The following is a 19053-nucleotide window of genomic DNA, read 5'->3' as shown; positions in this document are numbered from 1 at the left end:
GCGAGTGGGCATGTGAGGAATCCACAGGCAGATACTGTATCCACCCGAAAAAGCGTTACCGAAGGCAAGTAACTTGTTCTTCTGATAGATACATCTATCAGAAACGCCAAGCAGAATTACGCCACCTACTGGTGTGCAGAGGTAATGTTCAAGAATGTTTGGATTCAGTCACCTGGGGAATAGTCTGAGATAAGGAATAAGGGGCTAGAAATCTCTATCAGATACCTTTTTATTGCAAGAAATATGATAAAAGGCCAATAGTGCAGTAAGTGGGCTTTCCTGCATGCTGCCCATATCTTCATAGTAAGAGCCATGCCGGCGGTGAAGACATATGTCTCAGAGCACATAATCTCCACAGTCCAGTTGCTTATTCCACTGGCACAAAAGGTGAAGCATGGTCTGTGGTAACAATGAGGAAAAACTCAGCGAGAGAAAAAGATCCGCTAAACTAAATCAAAATAATGGGAAATAAGTCAACAACAAAAAACACCAACTTTACCAATGACTTCGATAAGCGCAATGTCTGCATATTCATGGACAATGGTTTATACACAGCGAAATCTACTCTTAATGAAGCATTTGGATAGGGAAGAACCAGTATTTGCTGCATACAGTAGAGTCTTCCAAGAAGGAAGGTGGTTATGGGCATGTTGAACCATATGTTGATTCAGTCATTTCATTAAAAATAACCAAACCTTTAAACTAGTTCTGCCAATTGCCTGACTGCCCACATAATAAACTGTGATGTTGCCGGTTGCTGCCAGGGGAGGGAAGAAGGATGGGGTATTTCTTACTTTAATAAATAAATTACCTACCTTCGGTAACGATAGCTCTGTAAGAGACTTATATTAGTTATAGATTCCTTACCTTAGAATTACCCCCAGGTGCCAGACTGGATCCCCAAAATTGTTTTCTTAGCAGTAGCCCTGCACGTCGGAAGGTGGCATTGGTCGATTCCACGTCTGTCGTCGTGATCGCCGGGATGAAGTTGCGGTATCTACTTAGACGCTGCCCCTGCGTGCTGACGTCAGTTCTTTTACATGACATTCCACGCCAGAAGCGTAGAGCCATGCAAGACACTGACCACGGGTGCACAAAACTAGGGCCCTGAAATGGAGTCGCTTACACTAGAAGTCAGTTTACAGAATGGGGAAGATGGGTGGGGCGGTAAGGAATCAATAATTAATATTTACCGAAGGTAAGTAACTATTTCATCTGAAAGAGACCATTAGTTATAGATTCCTTAACTTAGAATAGATACCCCAGCAATACCGATCAAGGAGGAGGGTCCGCAAACTAAGTTCACCCCAGAGTGTCCTGGAGAACTGAACGGCCAAAGAAGCTGTCTCTCAGAACTTGTCTATGCTGGTAATAATGTTTAGTGAACGTGTGCAGCAATGCCCACGTAACTGCCTGGAAGACATCACTGAGGGGTACTCTATGTTCCAAAGCAGTAGTGGCTGCCGTCCCCCTGGCGGATGGATGCGCAGTCCTACTGGAGGCTCCTTTTTCGCCAAGGAATAACAGATCTTAATGTAAAGGACGACCCATCGAGAGATGGTCCGTTTTTGGACGGCCCGACCTTTCTTGGCACCCACATAGCCAACAAAGCATTGATCGTCCACCCGGAATTGTTCTGTGCGATCCAAATAGAATGATAACGCACGTTTTGGATCCAGACTGTAGAGTCTCTCCTCCCCTCCTTTGGAGGATGCGGGGTGGGAATAGGTGGGCAAAGTGATTGTCTGTCCTATGTGGAAAGAGGTAACCACATTGGGAAGAAAAGAAGGTCTAGTTCGAAGGACAACCTTGTCCAGCTGGACAGCAAGGAAAGGAGGTTCAGAAGATAGAGCCTGAAGCTCACTCACCCTACGAGCAGAGGTGATGGCAACCAGAAAAGCAGTCTTCAAGGTCAAGAGTCTGAGAGGACAATTATGTAGTGGCTCGAAAGGAGCACGCATAAGGTAAGTTAGGACCAGATTAAAGTCCCACAGGGGCATTACGGAAGGAATAGGAGGAAAGAGGTGAGGAACTACAATAGGAGACTTGAAAAGAGAAGGCTGATCAGGAAGGCGAAGAAAGACGAAATGGCCGAAAGATAGATTTTAAGGATGCCCAGAGAAGAGCCCTGCTGGTCCAAAGATAGAATGAAGGGAGAACATCTGAAAGAGGGACAGAAAGGGGATCCACAGCTTTTGCTGTGCAACGTGCCACAAATTTGTTCCATCTACAGGCGTACACCGTTTTAGCGGAGGGAAGCTTGGCTGCCAAGATAACATTACAGACTTCAGGAGGAAGGTCAGAAGCTGTCAACTGTTGCCGCTCAATCTCCATCCAAGAAGGTGAAGGTTGGACAGGTTCAGGTGGAGGACCGCCCCATTCTTCTGCTAGAGAAGATCCTCCCGAAGAGGAGGCCTGATCGGAGGATTGATGGCCGTTTCCAAGAGCTTGGGATACCAGACTCTTCGTACCCAGTCCGGAGCCACAAGATTGACTTGGGCCCAGTCGCGCTTCATCTTCTTCAGCGCTCTGGGCAGAAGTGGTTTAAGCGGAAAGGCTTATAGAAGACCGCAATTCCACCCCGATGAAAAGCGTCACTGAGCGAGTGCTGCCTTGCAAATTCCAACGCGCAGAACCGCTGACATTGCACATTCTTTTCAGTGGCAAACTGATTTAACCAAGGCTCTCCCCACTGCTGAAAGAGACCTTGCACCACCTCTGAGTGAATACACCATTCGTGATCCATCATGCTGGCGTTCAGAGAACCTGCCAGGTGTTAAACCACCGGGGACTTGCCCTGATGGTCCAGCCACGCCCAAAGGCGAAGAGACTTGACACGGTCCACGACCCCACACGCCCTGTTTGTTACAGTGCAACAGTGGTGGTGTCCTTTGGACATAAGGAAGGAATGCCTTCAGTGCAAGATAAATCGCCTGGAGCTCGCCGGAGACCAAAGGCCTCTGATCTCCACCTTTCCCATTTGGCCGCCCCATCCCAGTAGTGACGCATCTGTCACCACTGTGAACTCTGGTTGGAGAAGGGAGAGGGATCAGCCATCAACCCAATCCTGGTTTGTTAGCCATCACTGCAATTGGTGTGCAGTGCCCTCCGAGATATGAAGGTAATCAGAAAGATTCCATTGATGCTGCGCCCACTGGAACATCAGGTCCCACTGCAGAGGCCGCATATGCCACCTGGCATGATCCACCAGCAGGATGCAGGAGGCCATGAGGCCCAGCAGCCTCAAGGCATTCTCACCGAAACCCGGGATAGAGGCTGAAACATCGGTATCATAGCCCGAATATCCCGGACTCACTGATCGGGAGGATAAGCCATAAAATGCGCCGTGTCCAGAACTGCTTCGATGAAAAGGAGCTCCTGGGAAGGAATCAGGTGTGACTTCGGCCCGTTGATAGTGAACCCCAGCGAGTGCAACAGGTCCGCCATAGTCTGTCGGTGGGAGACGACAGACTATGGCGAGCCCGCCTTTAACAGCCAGTCATCAAGATAGGGGAGGACTGGGTGGGCGTGGCTGATAGCCGGCGGGAATGGTCGCTTGCTAACTCGACTCCCGACCCTTGCCCGACGATCCGCCACATTGCTCCGTTTACAGATCGGGGATTACGCTTTTAGTCAGGGAACCCCAACACGAACCGACTCTGCTCACTTCAGCGAAGTGCTGGCCTCGTCTGGGCTCTCTGGAGGCTGTGGTGCCCGGGTTTGTGAGGTCCCCGGAGGCTCCGCAAAATGGCGGCTGCGTCTGAACCCCGACCGGCCCTCTGACCGTCCTCGGCTGAGAGCGGCTTGACCTGAGATACGGCGGAACCAGTTCAGCCTCCCAGCGGCACACCGGACCTGCTTCCTACCCCGCGGCGACGGAGCAGGCCCCCCTGCATGACCCCCGAGGACGCCCCTGGCCGGTAAGAGGAGACGCTGCGGAGGTCCCTCTCGTGCCGGGGAGCCGACTATGCGACGCCCCGGCTTCAAGGCCTGCTGACCGCGGGGCCCCGCTCTGCCGCACCTTGATCGCTGGACCCGCCTCGCCGCAACGCTGCCCACCGGACCCCCCCCAACCCTGCTGAGAGGGGCTGAACCCCTGATCCACGCTGCAATCGCTTCAGACCCGCGGGAGGGTAAATTGTAAAATCGTCTCTGGCCTCATCAATCCTGCGGCCCTGGAGCTCTTTCTATGCTACCGGCAGGAACTTTTGCCCCCCTCTTCCCCTCCCCCCCCAACTGCTAGTGACTTCTCAGCAGCACCTTCCCTGAGCTGCGGGGGGTGTGCCCTGAGGACCCTTGTGAGTCTCTGCTTCTGCTGGGCCTGCTCCAGGCATACCTAGTGGGAACCTACCCGGCCTTGTACATACCGCCGGAGGCCGAGACCGGGAACTACAGTCTCAGAGGTGGCCCACCCGCCGAATTACACTGCACACAGCGCCTACCACGGCGCCCAACCTTCTCCAGCGGTGGGGACGGAGCGCTTGGGTCTTGCTACCTGGTGCCTAGCTGGAGCAGCAGTGGATGGCCCAGAAAACGCAGTGAACTCTACTTCTAACTTGCCCCATCGCCGCGGAAACATGTTGGCCTTCATCTTATCGCTCGACCCCACCTGGCCCAGACTGTTCTAGATCCTACCTGCCGGAAGAGATGGCGTTCGGCAAGGCGACACGACCTCCTACCCAAAGACAGATCAATAAGAACTCCTGGGGCGTCACAGGAGACAACAGGGATGTTGCCCCTTCGGGAGACCCGAAGCTCGATTCCCCCTCGCAAGGGGCAAAGACACTCACCCTGGAGGACGTAATGGAGGCCATTGCTGGAGTCCGTTCCTCGCTTGAGACTCGTATTGACTCCGTGAACATCGAGGTAACCCTCTTGCGAGCGGACTTGCGTAAGATGGACACTAAAGTCAAGGACGTGGAAGTCAAGACGGCGGCCTTAATTGATGACACTTCTACACTCCAGCAGCAGGTTGCCCAGCTTCAGAAGCAGCAGAAGCAGATGAGCGATCAGCTGGACGATTATGAAGGGAGGGCGAGACGGAACAACATCCGTATCCTAGGGGTCCCAGAGAAAATGGAGGAGCCCTCAGCTGACCTCTTTGTGGAGTCCCCGATTACGAAGTACCTGAAACCGAAACAACTTTCGAACTACTTTTCTATTGAAAGAGCGCACAGAGTCCCGGGGGTAGACCAAGGCCAGGGGCCCCCTCCCGCCCTATCATAGCGAGGGTCTTCAACTTTAGAAACCCTGATGCTATACTACAAACTGCCAGGTCCGGCCCTCCCCTCCTTCTGGAAAACACTCACATCACCATGTTCCCGGACTTCACGGTTAAGGTGCAGGCGAGGCGTCGCAGCTTTTTGGAAGTCAAGAGGGCACTGTGAGATAAGGGCGTCAAATATTTCATACTCTTTCCAGCGAAACTACGCGTCGAAATGGATGGAAAAACATGGTTCTTCTTCTCGCCGGAGGAGGTGTGGGACTGACTGGAGGGCCGAAGCGGGGGCAGAGGCTCTCCACGGAATCGTTCTTCAATGCACGAGCCCTCACTAGAAGATCACCTGCCGGAGAGTCAGGAACTCTTCACCGGACCTCTTGATGAAGTGGAATGACATTTCTATGCTGAGGAGGGCTCTGTTGAGATACAACGCGGTCTCTACCATGTGGCTACCTTGAGATTGGAGCGGCCGCTCGAAGTAAAGTACTTCTTCCTTTTGAAGTGGCCTCTGTTTTCTGGGTCCTGTCTCCATCGGCCGCGGCCGGGCCGCACCAGCTGACTGACAAGTAACTTTTATATTATGTGAATAATGCATGAGTCTTAAGTTATGATCATACAAGTGTATTACATTTATAATGTTTTTCAGTCGGGCAAGCAGCACTAGCGGCTTCTCTCGTACCCCAATTTTGAGTGGGTGGGCGACAGGCACTCTGCCGAATTGGGGTGTGGATAGTTCTGAATCCGCGGGCAGGGAAGCAGGATGGGGGGAAGGGGTGGGGGGTGGGAGGGGTTGGCAATGTTTTATTGCTGTTATATGGTTCACTTTTGTCCTTAGCAGGGTTTCCAATGATCATCTAGCTTTGCTCACTTATCCTTGTGTCTCCAGCAGAGATGTCTTTAGCTTGGCCTTCTTGCCTGTTCAGGGTCCCGTAAGACGTGGCTGGCTCCCCGGCCTGCTACCTGGCCTCCAGGGACAACATATCTTCACTCGCCCTACACTCCGAATTGTCCCGGGAACCGGCCGCCATAAGTGGCCCCCTCCTAGATGAACCACTTACTTGACTCTCCCACCTCACAATTATGGCTCATCACATTTCTAGATCCCTTACTGTTCTAACGTGGAACGTCAATGGTCTAGGTCACAAGATAAAAAGAAGTGTGGTCATCCAATTCCTTAGACGCCACTCCCCCGACATAGTTTTGTTGCAGGAGACCCACTTGATCGGTAACACCTGCCAGGCTCTGCAGAAAGGGGGGTACAAGCTCATGGTCCATGCTGGTTTCACCTCAGGTTCCCGGGGCACGGGAATTTTAGTTAGGAAATCCCTCGCACTCACCTAGTCACGCTGCTGGGCTGACCCCCTAGGCCGTTTTGCAATAGTAGAGGCCACCTGGGAGGGACATCCCTTGAATATCATTTCCGCATACCTCCCGCCAACTTTAGTATGGGAATCCCTCAAGGAACTGGGCACCCAACTACTAGGTCTCTCCCCGGGTACACTCATACTAGGAGGGGACTTCAATTCCACAATGTGTGATGACCTGGACCGTAGACCCAAGAGAGGATCGCATCGTCAGAGCTCGGAACTGGCTGACTTTGCTCATGCTCTGGGGCTCAAAGACATCTGGCGCCTACACTTTCCGGACACACCGTATTTCACGCACTATTCTAACGCCCACAACAGCATGTCCAGAATTTACTATTTCTTTTGCCCCATCGAAGACCTTGGTTGCTTTGTCCGTCCGAGGGGCCTCCCCCGTGGTATATCTGACCATTCGCCACTCATGGTTGACCTAACATATAAATCGCCAGATAACGCGCGGACCCATTGTGATCCATCCCTGGCTATTGCAGATCCCCGTTATTAGAGAGGCGCTGCAGGAGCGAATGGAACTCTATTTTGCGGAAAACGTTGGCTCGGTAGACTCGGCGGTTACGCTCTGGGAGGCCTACATAGCTGTTCTGAAGGGTGAAGCTTTAGCACTTAAGACGTGTCACCTGCGCAAGCACGCCGAGCAAATCACAGAGGCGGAATCTGCTCTTATCAGCCTTGAAGCGTCCCATAACGCTGCACCCTTAAACTCTATTGCTGCTCGCCTCCGTGCCCAACAACTAACATACAAGGCGCTGGTCCAAGAGAAAGCTCAGGCGCGGCTGCTCCACACCCGTCACCGGGTCTATGAATTCGGGGACACTGCAGGCAAGATGCTCGCATGGTTGGAGCGCCGTGACCAAGGATCTCGATGGGTTTCGTCCATAACTAGGCCAGATGGGTCTGTGGCGACAGATCCGCAGGACATAGCGGAGGCATTTGCAGACCACCTTGAACAGGTTTATACTGCAAGTAATGTTTATTCGTCCGCTGAGTCCAGACAACTGTTGGAGGAGATGCGTCTCCCGATCATCTCGGACTCAGATCGGATTGCCCTTGACGCTGACCTCTCCGCGGATGAAGTCACTACGGCGCTCTTTGAGGTGAATTCCGGTAAGGCAATGGGCCCAACGTAGTCCCCGTTGAGTTCCTGAAAAGAATGGTCCATGACATCATTCCACATCTTCTGAATATGTATACGAAGAGCCTAGAGCTCGGAGTGCTCCCCCTCGACCAAAGACTAGCCTCCATTGCGGTCATTCTGAAACCAGCCAAGCCTCCCACTGCACGCAGCTACTATCGTCCGATTTCCTTGATCAGCACTGGGGCCAAGGTCCTGGCTAAATTATTAGCGACTCGTCTTCTCTTGGTGCTCCCTTCCTTGATACACGCCGACCAGTCCGGTTTTCTACCGGGCCGAAACACGGCATTAAATCTCCGTAGGGTGCAGAACGTGCTGAGTCGTCGACCCACCATGTCTCAAGATGCGGCTATTCTATCCCTTGATGCAGCGATGGCATTCGACTCGATCGAATGGTCCTACCTGTTTGAGGTCCTCCGCTGATTTGGCTTTGGGCCCGTCTTCATGGGATGGGTGCGCCTTTTATATACGGACCTCTTTGGTCAAGTCCGGGTCAATAATTATACGTCCCGGAGATTCCCGCTACATCGGGGCACCAGGCAGGGTTGCCCCCCTCCCCCTTGTTATTTGCCCTCACTTTGGAGCCCTTGGCTCACTGGGTCCGTACCGACGCCTCTATCAGAGGCCTGCGGTGGAGCGACGAGACTGTAGACAAGATCTCCCTCTACGCCGACGACATCCTGATATATGTGTCGTCCCCACAGTCCTCCATTAACAGCCTGTTCCACGTCCTTACAAACTTTGGAAAATACACGGGTTATGTCATAAACTGGACCAAATCGGTGCTGTACGTGTTGCATGGTCCGCCACCTCGCATGCCCAGGGGGTTTACAATTACAGTAGCCACGGAAGGCTTTACATACCTTGGTATTTTCATCACTCCCGACCACAAGTTGTTTTATGACCGCAATTTACTAGGCCCACTCCGTAGGCTCCGTAGCGACGTGGCTCACTGACGATCACTCCCGCTCTCTCTCCCGGGCCGGGCGGCGTTGTTTAAGATGTTAGCGCTTTCACGCTTCTTATATGTCCTACAAAACTTCCCCTTCCCCATTCCGAACTCCTACTTCAGGGCGGTAGACAGCGAGCTCAGAACGCTACTCTGGGACGGCGGCGATACGCGAATTGCTCTCTGTAAACTGTTCCAGGGCTGGTATGATGGGGGAATTGCCCTCCCCAATCTCCGTCTTTACTATTGGGCCTCCCAGCTAGTAGTGATCAACCAATGGCTACACGGATCACCTCCTAATCCGGCCTTCCTATTAGATAGAGATCAAACGGGACGCGAAGGCTACCTTGGGGCTCTATATTGCAAACCCACTAAATCTAGATATGTGGGTCCCATGCTACACACGGTGGACCTTTGGCACAGAGCCAATAGAAGGCTGGGATGGGCGGACAAACCCACCAAGGCATCACCATTATGTTCCGCGCAGCGCCTGGTCTCCCTCTGCTTCTCCCAGGGCTTCGACAGATGGGACATGATCGGGATTTCCGAGGTCGGAGACATTGTCCACAAGGGTAAATTGTTGTCCTTTAATGATCTACAAACTAAATATGCCCTTGCACCTTTTTCAGGTACCTGCAAATCACACACGCTCTTCGGACCGCTTTTCCGGACATTGCCTCCATACCGGACCCCTCCCTGTTGGAAGACCGGCTGCTGTCAGAACCCCTCCCTGAAAAGGCCATCTCCCTTAGCTAGCGTAAGCTCTGCAATAACCTCCCTGACCCCTTCCTGTCGTTGCGGACCAAATGGGAGTCAGACTTGGGTCCCTTAGATGAAGAGGATTGGCGGTCGGCGCTCATGTCTCCGAGGGAATCGGCCATATGCCATAGGTTTAGATTGATTCAACTAAAAGTGCTGCACAGAGCATACATGTCCGCCCTTACCCTGGCCAAGATTGGCCAACGGCCTGATGCTCTGTGCTTACGAGGATGTGGCCTCCCCGGGACCTTCTACCACATACTATGGGATTGCCCAGTGATACAATAGTTCTGGACGACAGCGATACGTAAAATGAGCAGCTCCCTGGGTAAACCACTCCCCACATCACCTAGGGAATGTGTCCTCAATATATGGGGACCAAACGACCTAAACGCTCCAGAGTTACAATGGGCGGCGCTGGGGTTTCTATTGATCAAACGGTCCGTGGCGATGGGTTGGGGCTCCGCAGATAGACCTTTGGTAGCAGGATGGGTTGCTGCAATGGACCAATGCATGATAGTGGAGAAGACAGTGTATAAAATAAGGGGCTGCCCTAAGGTTTGGGACAAGAAATGGGGCTACTGGAATTCATACCGTGGCGAACTGTGTGATTCCCCGACAGCGGAACTGGCATTATCCCGTAGGAACCCGGGGATGGGTTCATGAGCCTGGGGGGATTGGACTCGCCTTTGCTGTGATCTGCATGGGCTTTTTGCGAAGTAAGTGTTGCTCCTATGAAGATGTTTTTACACCAACAGGGGCCTTGGACGATGCGGCATGATGGTCAGAACTGGACACTTGGGTTGGATTGGATGCTATTTTGATTTCTCTGCTGGATTTCTTTATTTGGTTAATTGTTATTGTTTATAACAAAATATGTGGTGCAGTGACCTTATCTGTGTCACATGCAGGTATTAATTTGCTTTTCATGTGGTATTGTCTTATTAAGATGCCGTCCGACCTCAGGGTTGTGGACTGAATGGCTGTGTACTACTACTTAACCAGTCTACTGCTTCACCTTTTGCCTGCATGTGTACAGTTGTGCTGTAACATCTATTTCTTGGCATACCACAATAAAAAGTTAAAAAAAAAAAAAGATAGGGGAAGACTGGAACCCCTGATCTACGCAAATGAGCTGCGACCACCGCCATCACTTTCGTGAACACCCGAGGGGTGCTGGCATGGCCAAAGGGGAGCACAGTAAACTGAAAATGCTCGTGGCCTACTGTGAACCTTAGGTAACGCCTATGGGCTGGCAGGACGGGGATGTGGAATTAAGCATCCTGCCAGTCCAGCGCTACCATCTAGGCTCCAGGGTCGAGGACAGACAGGACCTGAGCTAATATCAACATTTTGAACTTCTCCTTCTGGAGGAAGCAATTGACATCCCTGACATCCAAGATAGGACGCAGGCCTTTCTCCTTCTTGGGTACCAGGAAGTAGTGGGAGCAACAATCATGACCTACTTCTGGGACAGGGACTCGCTCAATAGCTCCCTTGGCCAAGAGAGCCGAAACTTCCTGACGGTGAAGGGCCAAGTGATCCTCCGACATGCGATGGAGTGTTGGTGGCATAGAGGGAAGAGGAGCCTCAAAGAGAGGGAGTAGCCCCTTCGTACTATATGCAAAACCTATCTGTCCAACGTGATGTTGTGTCAGTGGCGGAGGTGATGGTGGATCCTGCCATCCACTGGCAACTGGTGGCCCGAAAGGTCAGACTAGGATGGTCAGTGGACTTAAGCCAAGCGTAGCGTCTCAAGGCTACTGATGAAGAACTCTTTCTATTCAGCGAGTCGGCAGTATCCAGCCCACACCGAATTGTGAACTTTGCTGCGTCTCTACCCTCTGCAACTGCACATGAAATTACAGCCCAGGCCTTCTCCGGGCGCTGTGGCAGCACATGCGCAACTGTATCCCAAAAAGAGTGGGTGTAACGGCCCAAGAGACATGTGGGGTTCACTGACCGCACTCCTAAGCTGGCAGAAGAAAACATCTTCCCAAGATGGTCCAGCTTCTTGTATTCCTTATCTGGGGGAGCAGTAGGGAACGTGCCTTTGGATGTTGAGGCTTGGACTACCAAGCTTTCAGGGGTAGGGTGTTGGGAGAGGGAAAGTGGGTCGCCCAGGGCCGGGCGGTGGCATCGGGCATTCATCCTATCCACAGGAGCCCCTGTGCTGGGCTTGGACCAAGTACCCAGAAGGATGTCTATGAGAGCCTCGTTGAACGGCAGCAGGAGCTCTGAAGAGGCCCCTGCTGGCTGAAGCACCTCAGTCAGGAAGTTAGTCCTGTCCACTGGAGGAAGCTCAAGCCCCAAGGCCTCAGCCGCCCTACGCACCACAACAGCTTAGGATGCTCCTTCCTCCATGGCCACCGTAGGGGGAGAAAGCATACCGAGGTCTGGGGAGGTATCCAGACCACTGGCCTCACCTAACTCCTCCATGTTCAAGCTGGTCTGCCAGAGGGTCAACAGACCCCTCCCAGTCCTCCTCTGGCTGCCACTTAGGGCGATAAGGAAGACCAGAGTGGTGTCAAAGTACATACCGCAACGTCATCCCAGCCATCACGACGATGACGACAGATGTGGAGTCGACTGACGCCACCTACCGACACACAGGGACACTGCTAAGGAAAACATTCTTCGGATCTAGTCTGACGCCTTCGGGTAATTCTAAGGTAAGGAATCTATAACTAACAGGCTCTTTCAGATTTGCTGTTGTTTCGGTTCTACGGTTACTATTTAAACTCAAAGCACACTACAGTGTATAGTAATCCACCACATGAGTGGAGATGGTAATGCAAAGTCATGTAATCAATTAATCACAACAAAAGGATTGTTATAATGTAATATATACATGACAAATGTTTATGATGTACTCTGATGCAGTGCTTTCAATATAAACAAGTTTTAAAAAAAGAAGAATGTATACTCACTAGCCACTCTTGTACTCTTGTGGTCATTTGAAAGTTTGAGTAGTACACCCTCACAGTTAGGACTACCATGGTTACCCTTTGTGGTTGTCTTTATCCAGGACACAACTTATGTGACACACAAGGATAATAGAGTGATTCGTCTCGGGATAAGTGAACTGAAGTACCTCAGCATATATCTGTTTGGATTCTCTAGTGGGTACCATATTCCGAAACGTATAGATATGCTTTTCAAGTTCCATTCGTCTCATGTCGTTATCTCTATATGTGGTCCGACATATGTCTTGGTGGGATTTCGCTTGGCTGGCGGTGTGCATGAACTTGCGCTTGGCTGGTGGTGTGCATGTAGTGGCCCTTGGATGGCGGTCTGCGTGGACTGGCGCATGGCTGGTGGTGTGAGTGGACTGGCGTTTAGCTGGCAGTGTGTGACTAGTGACTTGTTGCAGATCATTACACACACACTGCTTGCCAAACACAGGTGACTCCCTTGCAAAACAAGGTCTTTTTGTAATCAATCATTTTGATGTTTCCATAATACGTTTGAAGGTTGCGGGCACTAGGCATACCCACACAAGTGAGGTACCATTTTTATTGGGATACTTGGGGGAATTCTGGGTGGGTTCAAGGTTGTGGCTCCCAGCATATTTAAGAACTTTCTATTACAGAAATGTGAGGAACATGTGTTTTTTTAAGGCACATTTTGAGATTTACAAGGGATCCATGGTAACAAAACCCGGTTAGAGCCACCCAATCCTGAGGTTTGATAGGTTTCCCTAGGTGCTGGCACAGCTAGGGGCCAAAATCCACTGCTAGGCACTTTGCAAAACAAAAGGTCCGTTTCCTGTAGAAAAACGTGATGTGTTCACGATGCGTTTTGAGCAGTTTTCTGTCGAGGGCACCATTTTTATCGGAAGACTTAGGGGGAACACAGACTAGCAGAACAAGTGTTATTGCCAATTGGCTTTCTATAGATAGTGTGTAAAAAACAAGTCATTTTGAACATTAGCTCGCTGATTCACAGGTTAGTATGGGTACCAACAAATTTAGAGATGTGCAAATAACCACTGCTTCTAAACTTCATATTGTGTTCCCATTTCAGTAATGCATAGGGTTTCTTGTAACCCATTTTCCCCTCTTTATATTTTATCAAATGAATTGCTATATAACAGTATACAATAAAAAAGCACTGCAAGGTGCAGCTCAGTTATTGGCTCTGGGTACCTCAGATTCTTGGTGATCCTATAAGCCCTCTATATTGCCGCAACCAGAAGGGTTCAGCGGACGTAACAATATATTGCTTTAAAAAATGTGCCATAGTTAGAAGAAGTTACAGGTGAAAACTTAGGCACAAACGTCAGTTTTTTTCAACTCAATTTCAATATTTGTTTATTTGAACTGTTACTTTCTATAGGAAAACCTTGAAGGATCTACACAAATGACCCCTTCCTAAATTCAGATTTTTTTCTACTTCTCAGAAATATATATACATTTCCGGGATCCATTATTGGTTTCACACCCATTTCTACCACTAACTGGAAATAGGTTGAAAGCACAAAAAATAGGAAAAACAGGCTATGTCCCCGTAAAATGCCAAAACTGTACAAAATGCTAGTTTCCTGACAAAATCTGCCTGTTCCTGAAAGCTGGGAAGAGGGTGATTTTAGCACTGCAAACCCTCTGTTAATGCATTTGCAGAGAAAATAACAGATGCTTTCCTCTGCAGCACTTTTCCCCCATCTCCCGACCAAAAAAAATAAATAAAATGTAGCTGTATTTTGGCTACTTTCTCGGGTACCTTCAGAATCCCAAGGATGTTGGAAGAAAATGATGCAAATTTGGCATGGATACCTTATGTGGACAAAATGTTATGGGGGCCTAAGCACAAACTACCCAAAAAAACAAAAAAGGCTTAGCACAGTGAAGAGGGGGGTGGGGACAGGGGGCTTGGGGTATGGGAGACCTAGCAGCGAAGGGGTTAACATACAGCAATAGTTTGTTTATAAAAAGCTTGTACTTTACAACAAATGCACACCAGGAGACGACATTCCTGCATATTTCACGTGACAGCAATATCACCTACCTTTCCAGCAGCAAATAAGTGGCAGCCTTTCACAGCCTCAAACACAGTTGCAGAGATCTCAGGTTGGGCAGGAAGATGAGACTGAGCGAGCGACTGTTTCACCTTCTTGACATCAATCAAGCATAAAGCTCTCTCCTCACCTGAGGACAGAGAAGATCAGCATTATGGGAAGACAAATCTGGAACACTTTTTTTTTCCAAGATGGCATCAAACGCCATTTCATTTAATGTGATTTCCAGACCATCGAAAGACGAAACACAAACAATACTAGTATGTGTAACTATTGCAGATACACACTAGTAATATAGCTTTTGTCCTCTTGAAGTCCTCATGCACAGACCAGTATCTTACTCAACATAAGGTTGCATGATTTTTCGATTAGACTTTCAGAATTGTACACAATCTAATCATGTTCTATTCGACCCCTGCTCAATAACTTCATGCATGATTACACTCAATTTGTTCAAAATGAACCTCCTTTACCATAAGACGACTCATAGGATACTCCACTGCAAGCACAGTGAGTTACACTGCAGACTAGAATGTTCTCTTTATTTGCAGGTTTTAACTTTTACAGCTCTCAGTTTTTGCTAAACATGCAGCAAACTAACGGCACGCGCTGCACTACTAACTAAAACTACAATTTAATCTATTGTAGAGATGAACATGTTTACTGAGATTTACAAAAACAGCTGTGATTTCTCCAGATACACCCAACCCTGAACACTTTCCCCTTTGTGTGCGCCCTTTGACAATGTATTAGAATAGAACGTGTGAACCAGGAGTGCGTATTGAGGTTTCGGACTTGTGCTTAGATGCACAGAGCACCACGGTTAAAGATTTAAGCCAGCTAATTTTCTTGCTCCTAATGAGTACCAAGGCAGCAAGAATTTATGTCTGCCTAAAATCAGATTCTTCATGATTATTTTGTGTCCCTTCAACTAAGATGAATGTTACTTACTAACCTTAGTTTACCCTCTTTCTCGTGGACAATCTATCTAACTACAGATTTCTCACCTTAAGATTTCCACCAGACTAAATACGAAAACTTTTCCCAGCAATTCCCTCATGCACTGATAGGTGATGTCGTGAGGATCCACGATGGGTCTGTCCCGCCCTGGAAGGGAGATCAGGCCACAATATAACCATCTCCGCATGTCAACGTTAGTTTCTTTCTGATATCTGTCCGCGCTATCAGACACGCAGCTCTGAGAAGTCAGACGGCGACAGTGTGCAGATCTCGAATTTGGATTTCTGTTTTTGTATAAACCAAAATAATGTATTTCACAGAACGGACTGAGAATGGATCAGTGAGGAATCTGCAGTTACATAAAGTATCCACCAGAAAAGAGGGCTACCGAAGTTAAGTAACTTGTTCTTCATATGGATACTTCTAACTGATGCTTCCTCACCTTGTGAACAGGTATTACAGTAGTAGCTCACCAGATGGTGAGTCTGTGGAATGGCTCGCGACAGGAAAACCTGCAACACCGAATGGACAAAGTGCTCCTCACGCCAGACTGGGCTACTCAGGCAGTAGTGATTCATGAATATGTGATCTGACACCAATGTCGCAGCCAGGCAAATGTCCAGAAGAGGCCCTATGTGTGCCAACACCGTGGTAGGAGCTTTGGCTGTGGTGCAATGAGGGCTCATGCCTCCCAGAGGCTGTTTTTTAGCCAATCTGTTGCAGGCCTTTACACAAAGAACGATCCATCTGCAGATAGTCCATTTCTGCACAGTTCTTCACATGTTCCCAGAGGAACCCCTACAAAGGTAATCGTGCACCCAATGGCTTTTGGTGCTATTGATGTAAAAGCTCAGGTCAAGATAATGTAGTCTATCTTCCTCCTTGGATGGATGAGGTAGAGCCAAGAATGCTAGAAGGGTCACAGACTCCAAAAGTTGAAGGGCGTTACAAATTTCGGGAAGAGAGCGGCCTTAGTCTTTACCACTAGTTTGTCTGGGAACAAGGTGGTTGTGAGGAAACAGGCTTTTTGCAGTTTATCCCCACTTTTTGCCCCCCACCCATTGTGACTACTAGGCACTGGGGTAACAACTAATTTCCTGAGCTCAGCTAATCAAGACTTAGTGCATGTCCTCTGACTCATAAAAGTACATGTTAAATTAGCTTATCTCCACTTGGCATAACTTAACTTATTTGTAAGTACCTAGTATATGGAACTAGGGGTACCTAGGGCCTGTAAGATAAAGTGTCTGTCATGGACTGCGGTACTAGTTGTGCCATCACTAGTGTGACAAAGCAAACACATGACTCCCATCCAACTACTGCCGGCTGGCAGAGCAGTTCTAAACCACTAACTCAACTTACAAGCCACGGCAAAGTCCACACCTTCCTTCTTTAATGTTTGAAATCCACCACTAAAGCAGGCCTTCTTAGGCCAAAAAGCAGTATGTATTATATTAAAAGGATGGACCTGTACTTTCATGTTTTAAGGTCCTAACGGACAAGTTACTTATCTTTGGTAACGCCTTATCTGGAAGAGACATGATCTAGCCACAGATTCCTTACCTTAGAATTACCCAGGCGTTAGGCTGGATCCGGAAAACAATTGCTCAAGCAATACCATTGTGCACCAGTAAGGTGGAGTCAGCCGGCTACTAAGACGCCGCCCTCGCGAGCTGATGTCAGTTCTTTCACACAACATTCCACGCCAATAGCACAGAGTCATACAAAACACTGACCACTGGTGCGCAAAACTAGGGACCTGAAAGGAAGACCTTAACCCTAGAAGTCAGTTTGCAGAAGGGGGAGGATGGGTAGGGCGGTAAGGAATCTATAACTAACCTAAGTCTCTTACAGATATATCATTAATGAAGGTAAGGAACTTGTTCATCTGAAATAGACAATTAGTTATAGATTCCTTATCTTGTGAATAGATACCCCAGCAATATCAACCCCAAAGGTAGGTCTGCGAACCAAGTTGACACCATTAAGTCCTGGAGAACAGAATGGCCATAGAAGCCGCCTCTCCAGACTTGGCTGTCCAGGCAGTAGTGTTTTGTGAACAAGTGCAGACATGCCCACATAGCAGCCTGACAGATATCATTGAGTGGGACTCCCCGTCCCAAAGGAGTGATAGCTGCCATCGCCCTGGTGGAATGGGCACTCAGTCCCACTGGAGGCTCCTCCTTTGCCAAAGAATAGCAAGCTTTTATGTGCAAAACGCACAAGTTACTACTTGTGTAACGATATATCTGTAAGAGACATTAGTTAGTGATAGATTCCTTACCTTAAAATATCCCCAGGCGTCAGACTGGATCCGGAAACTTTTGCGTAGCAATACCCCTGCGAGCCGGTAGGCGTCGTCTGCGGCTCCGCGTCCGTCGTCGGCGTCGTGAGCGCCGGGATGACGTCGGAGTACTTAGACGGCGCCCACGCGCGCTGACGTCAGTTCTGACACACAGCTTTTCCGCGCCAGATACGCAGAGCCATGATAGAACTAACACTGGTGCCATGAAACTAGGGCCCTGAAAGGGGGTGACCATAACCCTAGATATCGGTTCGCAGATTGGGGAGGATGGGTGGGGCGGTAAGGAATCTATCACTAACTAATGTCTCTTACAGATATATCGTTACACAAGTAGTAACTTGTGCATCTGAAAGAGACACGTTAGTGATAGATTCCTTACCTTAGAATAGATACCCCAGCAATACCAACCCCGGTGGTGGGTCTGTGAACCAATATCACACCAGAAAGTCCTGGAGGACGGAACGGCCAAAGAAGCCATCCCTCCGGACTTGACTGTCCAGGCAGTAGTGTCTTGCAAACGTGTGCAGCGAGGCCCACGTAGCTGCCTGGCAAATGTCCTGTAGGGGGACTCCTCGGCCCAGGGCAGTTGTCGTCGCCGTGGCCCGAGTGGAGTGAGCCCGCAACCCAGCCGGGGGCTCCTTCCTCGCCATGGAATAACATGCTTGGATACACAAGATGATCCACCTAGAGATGGTCCTCTTGTGTACAGCCTTTCCCTTCTTCGCGTCCACGTAACCAACGAAGAGTTGGTCATCCACCCGGAATTGGCGTGTGCGATCTAGGTAGTAGGAGAGCGCACGTTTTGGATCCAGACGGTGGAGCCTCTCTTCCTCTTTCGAGGGATGCGGAGGCGGAAAGAAGGTGGGCAAAGTGATGGACTGCCCGATGTGGAAGGCCGTGACAACCTTGGGCAGAAAGGAAGGTCGTGTACGTAACACCACCTGGTCAGGATGAACAGACAGGAAAGGTGGAGAAGAAGAAAGAGCCTGGAGCTCACTCACTCTCCTGGCAGAGGTGATGGCAACCAGGAATGCAGTCTTCAGAGTAAGGAGACGAAGAGGACAGTTATGAAGTGGCTCAAAGGGAGCACACATCAGATAAGTGAGAACAAGATTCAAGTCCCACTGGGGCATCACGAAGGGAACAGGAGGGAACATGTGTGTGATGCCCTTCAGGAATCTACTTACAATAGGGGACTTGAATAAAGAAGGCTGATCAGGTAGCCGCAAGAAGGCGGATAGAGCAGAAAGGTACCCCTTAAGAGTGCCCAGAGCAGTGCCCTGCTGGGCAAGGGAAAGAAGAAAGAGCAGCACTTCCGAAAGGGGTGC

At 49.7% G+C, this 19053-nt stretch overlaps 1 protein-coding gene across 1 annotated transcript in view; it reads right to left on the bottom strand.

The window, feature by feature from the left end:
* The window catches only part of CIT (citron rho-interacting serine/threonine kinase), a 1473679-nt gene that overhangs the window by 219183 nt on the left and 1235443 nt on the right, over nucleotides 1-19053 (bottom strand). Inside the window, exon 41 of the mRNA XM_086942878.1 lies at nucleotides 14451-14590. Coding sequence (XP_086799004.1) covers nucleotides 14451-14590 — 140 coding nt within the window. The remainder of the gene's footprint in view (nucleotides 1-14450; nucleotides 14591-19053) is intronic.

The sequence above is a fragment of the Lissotriton vulgaris genome, chromosome 11 (assembly GCF_964263255.1).
Source record: "Lissotriton vulgaris chromosome 11, aLisVul1.2, whole genome shotgun sequence".
Taxonomy (NCBI): Eukaryota; Metazoa; Chordata; class Amphibia; order Caudata; family Salamandridae; genus Lissotriton; species Lissotriton vulgaris.
The sequence above is the reverse complement of the archived record's forward strand: the minus strand, read 5'-3'. Positions and strand labels throughout refer to the sequence as shown.